The 14992-nt window shown below is 50.3% G+C and overlaps 1 protein-coding gene across 1 annotated transcript; it reads right to left on the bottom strand.

Moving 5' to 3' along the window:
- Nucleotides 1-12114: 12114 nt before the first annotated feature.
- Nucleotides 12115-14532, bottom strand: LOC141042993 (uncharacterized). The gene is made up of 5 exons (XM_073511908.1): nt 14386-14532; nt 13902-14238; nt 13145-13617; nt 12264-12377; nt 12115-12159 (listed from the first exon to the last, which is right to left on the bottom strand). The coding sequence occupies exons 1-5, from the start codon at nt 14530-14532 to the stop codon at nt 12115-12117; spliced, it is 1116 nt and encodes a 371-aa protein (XP_073368009.1).
- Nucleotides 14533-14992: the final 460 nt, after the last annotated feature.

Here is a 14992-nt window from a genome sequence, read left to right as displayed (position 1 = left end):
GAACGGGAGGCGTGCGAGCGCAGTCCGGTGCACAGGCTCATCGGGAAGCGTACAAGTTGTTCAACGCAGGATCTGTGCATCTCTTCAACGCAAACGGTTCAGATTACGGTATGCAAATTAAAGCCAGACTTCGGCGCTAAGCCAAGACACACTGCAATTTGTCAAAATATGCAGCTAAAAATCAATATCACTATCTATTTTTTGCAACTAAAATTAAGTAATTAAGCATAGATTTCATTCATACTAGAGATTAAGCAGTCGTTCTCACCGGGAAGTGAGACAGCCTTGGACCGCCGCCCGCCTCGCTCCCACTGGTCTATATTAATGGCACCGCCGAGCGGCCGCACCCCCCATCCTTGCCACAGACACAATTCCTCTCTCTCCGCCCGCATCCTTGACGCCACTCTGAGTCCTCAAAGCCGTCAGTGTACGAGGATGCCGCCGAAGCGCCCCATCGGAGGGAGTGGTGACGCCGGGGCTGCTGAATATGGAGAAAGAGGTTTCCGTCCCCGCCGACGAGGTGGAGAATGAGGCTGCCAACAAGCGGAGGCGGGTCGAGAAAGAACCGCAAGCGACTCCAGTAGGCCTAGACTTCATCAACAACCTCCACGATGATATGTTGATAGTCATCATATCCCTCCTCCCAATCCAAAATCGGGCGAGGACAGCCGCCGTTTCCCGGCGGTGGCGCACCCTATGGCTCCGCACCCCTGTCGACCTCCTCCACGCCCACAAGCTCTGCCATGGCTATCGCCAAAACTTGGATGCGTTCTCCTAAATCCTCGGCGGTCACCATGGCCCAATCAAAGGCCTTATCGCGGGCAAGTTCCGTTCCAATGGAAAGGAGCGAGCCAAGCTTGACGAGTGGTTCCGATCCCGCGCCATAGATCAGCTTGAGAAGCTAAGTTATAATGATGGGCATATGAGCTTGCTGCCAACGTCCACGCTCCGCTTCACGCCCACGCTGCGCCTCGCCAAGTTCATGAACTACCATTCCCCCCCTTAATGACGTGCCCTCTCTTTTTCTACCACGACTGAAGCACCTCGAGCTCGTCGCCGTTCGCATCCCAAAGGATGACATGGAGCGCCTGCTCCGCGGCTGTACCGCACTCGAGTTCCAATGTCTTCAGGCGATGAATTGGCCGAGTACCTTGCACATCACCTCCAGGACTCTCCGTACTATTTATGTGTGTTGTTGGTGCTGCAACGAGAGATCACAAAAGGTGGACCACAATATGGTCATCCAGGACACACCTTCACTTGAGAGATTACTTGTCCAACAAGAATCAATGTCATTTCTGCGCTGAAACTGAAAGTGGTGGGCTACTCGTCTGTCAAATACTACAACTTTCAGGTACAACAGTCGCCTTATATATTTCTCCTTCTTGATATCAATGTTATTTCTAGTTTTGAAGATGTATGTTCGTCTGTCATCCAGCGAAGCTTCACCCAGACTCTGGGCACAGTGAAGGTCTTGGCACTAGAATCTGTCGTCCCCAACCTGGACCAAGTTTTCAGTTGCCTCGGATGCTTTCTGTGCCTAAAGAAGCTGTATATCGAGGTGATGTTCCTTTCCTGTTAAATGTTAACCATAAGGGAGTTCAATTTTTTGCACCTTTTCCCAAGTTTAAAATGACAATGTACTACAATTTCTGAAGGAATTTTGGAGGATTTTAGGACATACACCCCCACCCCATATTGGTTGCTTCATTCATATGGTTACAATCGTCCATAAGCATTTCTCCTTTGGATTCATCTATACTAGTTTTCTTAGGGATTTTTTCATCCAATCCAACCTCTTGTGAAGAAGGCTACATGTTTCTAGATTGTAATCAAATGCCCATGTTAATCATGCCATATCGAAGATGGCACGTTGGTGCATTTTACAAATCCTGCAAACTAAATGGGCATGTAGCAGTGTTCAAAACTGCATGTAGGCACTAACATGTTGTCTTCTTTTGCACTGCATATTAGGCCCGGTGGAAGATGTTTATAACGACAATCACATCGAATGCCTGGATCTGCATCTCTCAAATATTACTTTGAACTCCTACCGAGGGACCCCACCGGAGATTACACTTGCCAGGTTCTTTCTTGCCAGAGCAAAGGTGCTGAAGGTACTGAGGTTGAACACGCATTTAATTAGGAAAGATAAATGGTATGATTATCAGAGCCGGTTGGTACTGTGGAATGGAAGTGCCTCCAAAAATGCCAAACTTCATATTGGAAGATCATATGGCAAAGCAATTGAAAGTTATTGTGTCAAACCCATACATGACTTGTCAGCGGCTGACCCCTTTTCAGAAATGACGCAGCATGCAATGTATGAATTTGGGCGTTGTAATCTTTGAATTTGAACCTTGCAATATTTATGGTATTTGTTATATTGAACCGTTTCTGTTCTCTTGTCTCAACGCAAACAGTTCATCCGGGTGAACCGCATGTCGTACATCGCACACACCTTGATCTGGCTGACCATTTCTTTTGTGTTGCCTAATCACAAACAGTTAATCCGAGTGAACTGTATGTTGTACATTGCACACACCTTGATCTGGCTGACCGTTTCTTTTGTGTTGCCTAATCACAAACAGTTCATCTGAGTGAACCGTATGCTCTACATCGCACACACCTTCATCTGGATGCCCATTTCTTTTGTTCCTCCTCATCGAAAATGGTTAATTGAACTGAACCATATGCCCTGAATCGCACACGCAACAAAAATCTGAACCGTGTTTGATGCATCCGTCATCGCAAACGTTTTGCACCTTTTTTGACGGTTTTTTTACACCATGGTTTGCGATTATGGCATCGCACACAGTTTCGTTGAAGGGTCTCTGATCATAGTGCCGCGTTAGCAGCATCCTACAGTAGTGTAGACAGACCAATCTCATTTGGAAAACTGCTAAAGCGGAAGGCGAATATTGAGCCTTCAGTCATGTTGAAGGTCTTTGCAACTTTAGGCCAGTGCCTGTGGATGATTGACCGTCCATCCTTCATCCTATTCAGGAAGACATCAATATTGAACCATGGGTGTTGTATGAATACCTTCCTCGCCTCCTGACAATACAGGTGGTTTGTGCTACTTCTTGAGCTTGCGTTGGTTTTTCCCTTGAAGAGGAAAGAGTGATGCAGCAAAGTAGAGTAAGTATTTCCCTCAGTTTGAGAACCAAGGTATCAATCTAGTAGGAGACAAAGCACAAGTCACCGGATACCTACACAAACAATCAAACAACTTGCACCCAACGTGATAAAAGGGGTTGTCAATCCCTTCACGATTACTTGCAAAAGTGAGATCTAATAGAGATAGGTAAACGGTAAAGTAAATATTGTTGGTATTTTTGGTTTATAGATCGGAAAGTAAAAGATTACAAAGGAAGTAAATCGGGAACTAAAATTGTAGATCGGAAACTTATATGATGGAAAATAGAAACTTATATGATGGAAAATAGACCGAGGGGCCATAGGTTTCACTAGAGGCTTCTCTCAAGATAGAAAATATTATGGTGGGTGAACAAATTACTGGCGAACAATTGATAGAAAAGCGCAAAGTTATGATGATATCTAAGGCAATGATCATGAATATAGGCATCATGTCCGTGTCAAGTAGACCGAAACGATTCTGCATCTACTACTATTACTCCACACATCGACCGTATACAGCATGCATCTAGAGTATTAAGTTCATAGAGAACGGAATAAGGCATTAAGCAAGATGACATGACGTAGAGGAATTAACTCAAGCAATATGATTAAAACCCCATCTTTTTATCCTCGATGGCAAAAATACAATATGTGCCTTGTTGCCCCTACTGTCACTGGGAAAGGACACCGCGAGATTGAACCCAAAGCCAAGCACTTCTCCCATTGCAAGAAAAATCAATCTAGTTGGCCAAACCAAATCGATAGTTCGAAGAGACTTGCAAAGATATCAAATCATGCATATAAGAATTCAGAGAAGATTCAAATAATATTTTTTTTGAATATTTACTATGAGGCAAAGCCCCACGGCCCTTTATTAAAGGTCAACAATTGTACAAACAAAGATAAAAAGGAGTATATACAAGGGCTAAGATACAAGACTACAACTACCTACCTGATCTAGTTAAACTAAGGCATTAATCCAAGTTTTCAGCTTGATGCTGGTGTCATCCTTGAGCCTATGAGCTAAAAGGGAAAGATCAAGAACAAAATTACACCTCCAAGTAGCAAAAGTAGCTCGCTCCCCTCTAAAAGTTCTGCCATTCCTGAGGATCCAAATATTCCAGGCTGGAGTGAGCATTACTTCAAAGAAGAAAGGATGCCTGTCGTGGGAACGATTCTGACAATAATAAGGTATAGGGTAATGGAGCATGATTTATCGAGATGCATATGGGTGACACGGTGGTTTTAGCGAGTTCGGGCCTCTCACGGTGGAGATAACAACCCTACGTCTCGTGCTCCGGAGAGGCTTTTTTTATCTGAGTATGTATCCGGAGATTACAATGTGTGTGTGTGTGTGAGAGGAACAGATCCCCATGCCTGAGCTAAGTCCGAAGACTAGAGAGGGAGAGAGAAGAAGGAGGAGAAGAATGAGGGCCTGCCCCTAGTCTAGTGGTGGGGGTGGCTTATATAGAGTGCGCCACCCCCTCACCCCTTATGTTACACGGTGGAGCATCAATGCCATAGTGCCTGCCCACTACAAAACCGTCATGCTGACTATTGGTCTGCGCATATCCGAGTGAGTTACACGGCCGAGTGGAATGAGCTCGTCGAGTGGAGAGCCGTGCTCCGAGCGGTTGTTACCGTCCGAGTGACTTTCAAGTTGCGGTACATCTGGACGGCGATCTGGCCCAGGGGCCCAGTACAAAGTGTGCGGTGTCCATGGGTAGGGTCTTTAGGTCAGGCCTGTTACCCTACCCCCAATACATGTCCTCGTCATTAGCCCCCGAATCGGTCGAGGATGAGCGGGTCGAGTTGAGGTGAATTCCCAGATGAGTCGAGTGCTACGGAGGCACTTATGAACTCCCTCTGGTCACCCGGCGGTCTTATCTCCGTGTGTTGCCTTGACGGATTCTGGACTGCATGGTGTCCGAGTGAAATGAGCTCAAACGGGTCCGCGGAGGAGCGTTAAACTCACCTTATAGCAATTTTTTTAGTGATTTGGAGTTGGTCCTGCATTGAGTAACTGATTACTCGGAATATCTTCACGCCTGGAATGTGTCTTTTTTGTTGTTGTTGTTTGGCCGTCACTCGGACCGGGCAGACCGTTCCGAGTGGATACCATTCTAGTGGGGGCACGCTGAGTGCACCCACTGGGTGTAGTCCTCGAGACTCCCGTCGACTGCGGGCAGTCGGCGGGAGTCTTAGAGCCTGTCTTTTTTGTTGTTGTTTGGCCGTCACTCGGACCAGGCGGACCGTTCCGAGTGGATAGCAACAGTCGGTGGGGGTCTTAGAGCCTGCCTTTTTTGTTGTTGTTCATCACTCGGACTGGTCAGGCCGTACCGAGTGGGGATTAATCCAGTGGGGCACGCTGAGTGCACCCACTAGGTGTAGTCCCTGAGACCGCCGTCCACTGCGGGCAGTCGGCGGGGGTCTGAGAGAACTAAAACTCTTCTTAGATAGTACTGATCGGACTTGTTCTTCTCTGACTTGGAGGTTGACTGGAGCTGGTTTTGCATCGAGCAAAATGTTTCTTTCCGAGTTCTCTTCCAGTCGGGGCACGCTGAGTGCACCCACTGGGTGTAGTCCCCGAGCCTCTATTGGACTAGATGAGCCTGGCAGAGGGTTTAAGTCTCCTGGTAAACCTCCACGCAGTAGACACGGTAAATATATTTTTAGTCTGAAATTGAGTCAATCGGATGCATCTTCAGGCACTTGACATGGTAAATAAGATCAACATGGAGCTGAGTCAGTCGGACTGATCTTCGTGCACTCGGTACGGTAAATATATTCAGCCTGGAAATCGGTCAAGCAGGTGAATCTTCGTGCTCTCGGCACGGTGAATGAATTCGGCTTTGAAACTGCCGACTGCAAAAAAACCCGGACACTCCAGGGAGTAATCATTCCAGTAGTACTTCTTATATTGACCGTTAGATTTTGCGTGAAAGGGGTATTTGCAATAGTACATTGTACCCGTAGAGGAGCTTCGTTTTCACCCCTTTGCATAAAAGGGGTATTTGTCCGAGTGGACGTGCTTCCCGACTGATCGGGGTATGTTGGCTGCAAGGAAAAACTTGGTGGCACTCGTATGTCTCCCGGAGGAAATAGACTAGTGGTCTGACATGGACGTGCCATGAAACCCGAGTGGCGAGGCTAGTGTGTGGGCTGACTCTCCGGAGAGAGGCCATTCATTATCGCGGGGGAACACCAGCACATGCCATCTCTGAGTCCAAGTTTGTGAAACTGACGCCTTGGAGCCTAGGATAGGGCCAAGTGTATCCGTAGAGGAGCGTTTTTTTCACCCTTTTGCAGTCCTGAAGATGACTTTAGGTAATGATTTGGGCGATCGTCCGAGTGGACAGTACTACCCTTATAGATTTTCGGCGGAATGAGCATGTATGGTCAGAAAGATATTCCTGATGTAATCAATGAGTTGATCGAATGGGCGTAACCCCTGAGGGCAGCATGGCCAACGGCTGTGCGTAGCCCCCGAGTGATGTTTGAAAGAGGTAAGCTTGCTACAGAGTGTGATATGAGGTTTGATCATATGAGTAACTTAGTCATTCCAGTGCTGGGGGCGTAGAGGTAAAGACATGTCCAACTGATGGTGACACGCGAGGTGGCCGAGGGGCGATGATGTGTACAACCGAGTGATGACGCGCGGGGCGGTCGAATGATGAAGACGTGCACAACTGAGTGGCAACGCGCGGGGCGGCCGAGTGGAGAAGATGTGCACAACCGAGTGGCGACGCGTGGGGCGGCCGAGTGAGGATGCGCGAGGGGGCCGAGTGAACGACTACGTGTCCAGCCAAGTGGTGACGCGCAGAGCGGCCGTGTGGTGAAGGCACGCACAACCGAGAGGCGACGCACGGAGCGGCCAAGTGGTGAAGACGTGCACAACCGAGTGGCGACGCGTGGGGCGGCCGAGTGGTGAAGGCATGCACAACCGAAAGGCGACGTGCGAAGTGGTTGAGTGGTGAAGACGTGCACAACCGAGTAGCGACATGCGGGACGACCGAGTGGTGATGACGTGCACAACAGAGAGGCGCCGCGTGGGGCGGTCGAGTAAGGATGCGCGAGGTGGCCAAGTGAAGGACTACGTGTCCAGCCAAGTGGTGATGCGCGGGGTGGCCGAGTGACGACGCGCGGGGCGGCTGAGTGAAAGATTGCGTGTCCAGCCAAGTGGCTGAAATAGTCTTCAAAGGAGTTAGCTAGATGCTTTCGAAGCTAATGTAGCGACGAGGTCGGTGTAGTGTGGTTGCGATGCAACAAGACCGGCGTGACAACTGATTCTGAGTAGGAATGAAGATGGCGCAGAGCCTCTGTGTGATTATAAAACTTGTCAAAGTGGCGGATCGAATGCACTTGTTTGAAGTGAAGGATCTGACTGGTGATGAAGTACTCGACTACTCAGGAGAGTGTCATTCCAAATGAGATGTAGCCCCCGAGTGCGGCATAGCCCCCGAGCGTACTACAGGCTTCGACAACGGACATGTCGGAACACGAGAAATATAGTTTTGAATGGATGATTTGCAATTCATCGAGTCGGACTCGGGTAAAGATGAGGAGAAGCTTCCGAGTGATGCTCGAAAGAGGCAAACTCGCAAAAGAGTGAAGTGTGAAGTTTAATTATAAAAGGGACTTATATGTCTCATGCCTGATGAGGTCTATATCATTGATACGGTGAAGAGGATTCCACAGAGGGGTCGGCCGGATGTGTTTGAAGTGAACAGAGCGACAAGGTCAATGTTGTGGTGCGCTAAGATCGGTATGGTGACCGAGTCCAAGCAGAGATGAAGTTGGCGCATAGGGCCGTCGAGTGATCGCGTAAGTTCTGTAAAAAATGGCACAAGCCAACGAAATAATTTCTCGAGGAAATTTGATGTGTGCTGAAATGATTTGTGTGAATAACACCCATAGACACCCGCTGGGAGTGCAAGGGGCTTGCTGGTTAACCAGCAAGAGTCTGAAAGGGCGAAGGATCCGTTCGAACTTGTCGAAGTGACGGATCCAACTGAACTCATTGGAATACTGGCTCAAATAAAATGGAACTGCAGTGTTTCGACTGAGTTGCAGCCCCGGAGGACCGATGCAAACTCGAAATGAAGGACGACACATGGTGTTCGTGAATGATGTATACGAAAAAATGGAAGTTGGACTCGGGAGTCATATAACCAGTACTAAGCAAGTCTGTGAAAATAAGCAGCCGAACGTAGAGGTACACTCGGTGGTGTGGCCTCCGAGTGAACGTGATGTGTGAATTATGGGATACTCGGGAAGACGGAAATAACAGAATGTAAAATGACTTAGCTGTCTGAAGGCGCGCGGGGCGGCCGAGTGGTGATGAGGTGACCAACCGATGGCGACGCGTGGGGCGGCCGAGTGGTGATGAGGTGACCTACCGATGGCTACGCGTGGGGCGGATGAGTGGTGATGAGGTGGCCAACCGATGGCGACGCGCGGGGCGACCGAGTGGTGATGAGGTGAGCAACCGAGTGGCGACGCGCGGGTCGGCCGAGTGGTTATGAGGTGACCAACCGAGTGGCGACGCGCGGGGCGGCCGAGTGGTGATGAGGTGACCAACCGATGGCGACGCGCGGGGCGGCCGAGTGGTGATGAGGTGACCAACCGAGTGGCGACGCGCGGGGTGGCCGAGTGGTTATGAGGTGACCAACCGAGTGGCGACGCACGGGGCGGCCGAGTGGTTATGAGGTGACCAACCGATGGCGATGCGCGAGGCGGCCGAGTGGTGATGAGGTGACCAACCGATGGCGACGCGCGGGGCAGCCGAGTGGTGATGACCTGACCAACCGAGTGGCGACGCGCGGGGCGGCCGAGTGGTTATGAGGTGACCAACCGAGTGGCGACGCGCGGGGCGGCCGAGTGGTGATGAGGTGACCAACCGATGGCGACCTGCGGGGTGGCCGAGTGGTGATGAGGTGAGCAACCGAGTGGCGACGCGCGGGGCGGCCGAGTGGTTATGAGGTGACTAACCGAGTGGCGACGCGCGGGGCGGCCGAGTGGTGATGAGGTGACCAACCGATGGCGACGCGCGAGACGGCCGAGTGGTGATGAGGTGACCAACCGATGGCGACGCGCGGGGCGGCCGAGTGGTGATGACCTGACCAACCGAGTGGCGACGCGCGGGGCGGCCGAGTGGTTATGAGGTGACCAACCGAGTGGCGACGCGCGGGGCGGCCGAGTGGTGATGAGGTGACCAACCGATGGCGACGCGCGGGGCGGCCGAGTGGTGATGAGGTGACCAACCGAGTTGCGACGCGCGGGGCGGCCGAGTGGTGATGATGTGACCAACCGACTGGCGACGCGCGGGGCGGTCGAGTGGTTATGAGGAGACCAACCGATGGCGACGTGCGGGGCGGCCGAGTGGTGATGAGGTGACCAACCGATGGCGACGCGCGGGGCGGCCGAGTGGTGATGATGTGACCAACCGAGTGGCGACGCGCGGGGCGGCCGAGTGGTTATGAGGTGACCAACCGATGGCGATGCGCGGGGGCGGCCGAGTGGTTATGAGGTGACCAACCGATGGCGACGCGCGGGGCGGCCGCGTGAAGTAGAGGTGCGTCGCCATGGAGTGATGACGCACGGGGCGTCCGAGTGATGTAGATGCGTCCCGCGGAGTGGCGACGAGCGGGGCGTCCGAGTGACATAGACGCGTCCCGCAGAGTGGCGACACGCGAAGCGTCCGGGTGATGTAGACGCGTGTCGCGGAGTGACGATGCGCGGGGCGTCCGGGTGAAGTAGAGGCGTGTGCCGTGGAGTGACGATGCGCCGGGGGTCCAAGTGAAGTAGACGACTCCCGCGGAGTGACGATGCCCGGGCCGACCGAGTGAAGTAGACGCGTCGCGTTCGGGTGAAGTAGACGCGTCCCGCTGAGTGACGAGGCGCAGGGCGTCCGAGTGTCGAGGACGTGTCCAACCGAGTGGCACCGCATGGGGCGGTCGAGTTGAGCATGTCGTCGAGGAGGTGTCCGACCGAGTGGGAACACACGAATGATCAAGTGCCTGCACGTTAGTCGCCTGAACATGTCCAAGAAAATGATGCGTGCCCGAGTGTTGGGTTGACCAGTCGGGCTGGTTGTGTGTTGCATATGTCGAGTGTAGACTTGTACTTGTCTGAGCGTACCAGAGTACCGACTCGGAGTAGCGGAGCGGCTGGGCCGGCTTGAAGTCAATGCAAGCTGCGTTTGCGCTGGAGGCTGCGGAAAATATGGATCAACGCACCTTGTTTGAATGGCTAATTAATGAGGCAGCCAATTAATCCGGCGTTGAATATTCCTTCACCGCGTCCTTCCGTTTCCATTTTTTCCTGCATGCAGTTAATTAAGAGAGGAAACGGCCCAGGTTATGCATGCACTTACCAGGCATTGATACCTTCAATCCTGAACGGCCATCGGTTGTGGGACGAAGTTGTTTCGTAGGTTGCTGTTGCAGCGCACCCCCGCCACCGAGACCGTCGTCGGCGACCGGCGCCGGCGGAAGGAGCGCTGCGCGCCTACGCCGCGCCGGGCCTGCGCCTCCACTACGGAGGTCGGCGCCGAGTAGCCGAGAAGACGAGGCTGAAGTCGACGACGAGGCGAACGACGACGGCGGCCGTGCGTGACAACGACGTCGGTGGTCGTGCGTGATGATGATGATGCGGACGGCGCTGGTGGTCGTGCATGACGACGATGAAGCGGACGGCGCCGGTGGTCCTGCGCGGAGGCGCAGTTGACTTCCTGCTTTCACGTCGGCAGTTGGTGATGAAGAAGACAGGCGACAGCGGACTGGCCATGTCGGGAGCTCGGCCTCCATGGCGTTTGCCCGAACGGTGCCGTTGTTGCCCGCGCTCTCTGGTTGATGGCCCAAAAGAGAAGCGGCCATCCTCCTCGTGAGTACATGTACATACAGAAGAAAAACAATCATTGTTAGATTAAAGATCGATTGTAAAGAATAAGATAATATGGAATGGGACTTCCTGATCCCAATATACAAAGAGTATCATGACTCCCCTGTGAATGGAGTGATGTCCGAAACATCCTGGATCAGATCCTCCATTGATGACTGTTGATCGGCGGACGAACATTGAAGAAAACCATTTGCATCATGGCTCGAAAGACGCCATGCCCCACGGTGGGCGCCAACTGTCGTGGGAACGATTCCGACAATAATAAGGTATAGGGTAACGGAGCATGATTTATCGAGATGCATATGGGTGACATGGTGGTTTTAGCGAGTTTGGGCCTCTCACGGTGGAGATAACAACCCTACGTCTCGTGCTCCGGGGAGGCTTTGTTTTATCTGAGTATGTATCCGGAGATTACAATGTGTGTGTGTGAGAGAGGAACGGATCCCCATGCCTGAGCTAAGTCCGAAGACTAGAGAGGGAGAGAGAGGTAGGAGGAGAAGAATGAGGGCCTGCCCCTAGTCTAGTGGTGGGGGGTGGCTTATATAGAGTGCGCCACCCCCTCACCCCTTATGTTACACGGTGGAGCATCAATGCCATAATGCCTGCCCACTACAAAACCGTCATGCTGACTATTGGTCTGCGCATATCCGAGTGAGTTACACGGCCGAGTGGAATGAGCTTGTCGAGTGGAGCGCCGTGCTCCGAGCGGTTGTTACCGTCCGAGTGACTTTCAAGTTGCGGTACATCTGGACGGCGATCTGGCCCAGGGGCCCAGTACAAAGTGTGCGGTGTCCATGGGTAGGGTCTTTAGGTCAAGCCTTTTACCCTACCCCCAATACATGTCCTCGTCAATGCCTGAACCTGGTTCTTGCATGTTGGATACATTGCTGGATATCAGGGCCTCTGGACCAGTCAATAGAAAGGTAGTTCCAAACTCTCCGACTGAAATTACAGTTAAAGAACAGGTGCAACCTATCCTCATATAAAAATACATGATAGATAACACAAAGGCTATCATCCAGAGGAGATCTCCAATGCCTGCGTATCAAAAGATCCTTGGTGTTAAGCCTGTCAAAGAAAAGCAACCAGCCAAAGACTTTGATCTTCATGGTACATCTGCTTTTCCACAACCATTTACACGGTTGAATTGTGGGCAAATGTGAGTGCATAATGGTGTAGAAACTCTTGGCAGAAAAACTCCCAGATTTGCCTGGCCAAACCCAAACATCTGGTATGTTGGTGTCCCTGTTCAAAGCCATGATCCAGCCCTCCAGTACTTGTAGCTCCAGAGCAGCCTCGTGAGACAATGGCAGGAAGAACATGGAGAAAACATCCTGCAATATGAGGAATTCATGCACTGAAACTTTGTCATGTTAACAAAAGAAAATAGCGTTGGTAGCCTCCAACATAAAGGTCTGGAAGAGCCACCAATGAACCAAGCATCAGTCCAGAACAGAGCCGAATCGCCCATGTTGATGTGCACTGAGGCGATAGCCGTGTATGCATCATAAAGCTTGAGAATATCTCTCCACCAAAAGGAACCCACTGGGGTTGCAGCATGTGGAACTCCATCAGCATAATAGCTGTTCCAGATCAGGGTCACCCAGGGTATAGCAGCCTTATTATAAAATTTATGCAGATGCTTGAGGAGAAGGCCCTTGTTTTGAATGTTTAAGTTGATCACCCCAAGGCCGCCTTTGTCCTTTGGCCTACAAACTAAATCCCAAGCAGCCAAAGATTGCTTTGGAGCATCACTACTCCCCCTCCAAAGGCACTATCTGAAAATTCTGTCCAACTGCTTGATAATACCAGGTGAGATTTGCAAGCTACAAAGGAAATAGATTGGCATAGAGGTCAGGACCGAAGTTAGAAGCTGCAAATGAGAGCCTTGGTTCAACATGCATGAGCTAGCAGTCAGTCGCCTTTCCAAGGTGTCAACTAAAGGCATCAGGTCGACAATCCTGGGCCTGGTAGTTCCAAGAGGCAACCCTAAATAGGTAAAAGGAAGTTGCCCAATCTTACAGCCCAACACAGCAGCTAGCCTGTTTGCTTCACTTTCATCAAGGTTTAGTGGGATCATGGAAGACTTTGCAAAATTAACCTTGAGACCAGTAGATTGTTGAAAGGTAAGCAGCATGTTCTTGAGAGCTACTAATTCCTCATCTCCGGCTGTCAGAAAGATAACAGTGTCATCAGCATATTGTATTATAGGAAACTCCTGGTCATGAGTAGGAATTAGGAGTGATAAGGTGCCATGTGCCAACATTTGGTTAACCACAGATTGTAAAAGGTCAGCAACTATGACAAATAGAAGAGGTGATAAAGGATCCCCCTGTCTGACCCCACATTTGCACTTGAACTGCTTGCCAAGGATGCCATTGAGCAACACAGAAGAAGACCCTGTAGAAAGGATCTCATTAACCCAACCAACCCATTTATCATCAAAACCCTTGTGCTTGAGCATCTGCAAAATGACCTCATGTTCTACTGTATCAAAAGCCTTGGCAAAATCCAATTTCAGAATGATAATAGGTCTCTTGGACTGTTTGCATTGATGGATGTCTCCAAATAGTCCTGAATTGATCTGCCTTTAAGAAAGCCATACTGATTCTTATGGATGCATTTCAAAATCACCTTTTGCAACCTGTTGGCCAACAACTTGGTGAGAAACTTCAAGCAGGTGTTGGTTAAAGAAATAGGCCTAAAATTATCCGGCCCCTCGGGAGATATCATCTTAGGGATGAGAGTAATGAGAGACCCATTAATATTTTCCAAAGACAACTTTCCTTCATAAAAGTCTTTGATCACACGCAAGAAATCCTTCTAATTGATGGGCCAACAACATTTGACAAACAAACCATTAAAACCATCAGGTCCTGGTGCCCGAGGGGGCATCTCCTGCAAAACCTTCTTAATCTCAGCATCAGAGAAGGGAAGCGACAGCTCCTCCAAGCCAGGGACAGGCTGAATGAGTGTGTCCAAATCATAGCCCATTGAGATGCCCTGGGCCTGGCCCATTCTGTTTTTAAAAGAAGCCCAGAGAATTCCCGCCATTTGGTCATGATCAGAGACTGGGTCGTCCATCCCCGTGGTTTTCAGACTAGCTATAGAATTTTTCCTCATGCACTCAGAAGCCATGGCATGAAAGAATTTAGAATTTTCCTCCCCCACCTTGATGTACCTGATCATGCACCTCTGCTTCCAATAAATATAGTGAAGTTTCAACATATGCTCATAATGGAGCTTGACAATTTTCCTGAAGTTAAACTCTGGCCTCATGAGTGGTCAGAGCTCCTCTAACTGATCAAAATAGAGGATAACCTTGCTGCAATCCACAGTTACCTTCTTGAGGTAAGAGAGATTATTACTCCAAACTCTCAAGTCATACCTGAGGCGTTTGAATTTCCTAGTTAAGACTGCAGATGCAGAGAGATCAGAGAACACCGGGGCCTCCCAAGATTTCTTGACACACTCGATAAACCCTGGCATGTCCACCCATAAATTTTCAAACCTAAATACTTTGGACTTGGGAATTTTAGTGTCAATTGAAACTACGCGTGGCACATGATCTGAGGCGGCTTTTGCCAAGGGATAGACCACCGTATTAGGGTAGTGAGAAATCCAATCCGAGGTTGTGAAAAACCAATCAAGCTGTTCCAGGAGAGGAATTTGCTGCATATTAGACCATGTGAAGCTTCTACCCTTTATAGGCAATTCCAGAAGACCTAGGTGGCCAATAATTTCATTGAAAAGAAAGATGTCATTTATATCTCCTCCTGGCAGATTTCTGTTATCTAGAGAGCGAATGAAGTTAAATCACCCAGGAGTAGCCAATTTTCCTCTAGAGGGATGGTTAAGTGATATAACCAGCTAACAAAATCATCTCTAGGTTGACCCTCACATGGCCCATAAACTGAGACCATAGTCCATCGCTCAGAGTTATGAACAG

The sequence above is a fragment of the Aegilops tauschii genome, chromosome 3 (genome assembly GCF_002575655.3).
Source record: "Aegilops tauschii subsp. strangulata cultivar AL8/78 chromosome 3, Aet v6.0, whole genome shotgun sequence".
NCBI classification, from domain to species: domain Eukaryota; kingdom Viridiplantae; phylum Streptophyta; class Magnoliopsida; order Poales; family Poaceae; genus Aegilops; species Aegilops tauschii.
The sequence above is the reverse complement of the archived record's forward strand: the minus strand, read 5'-3'. Positions and strand labels throughout refer to the sequence as shown.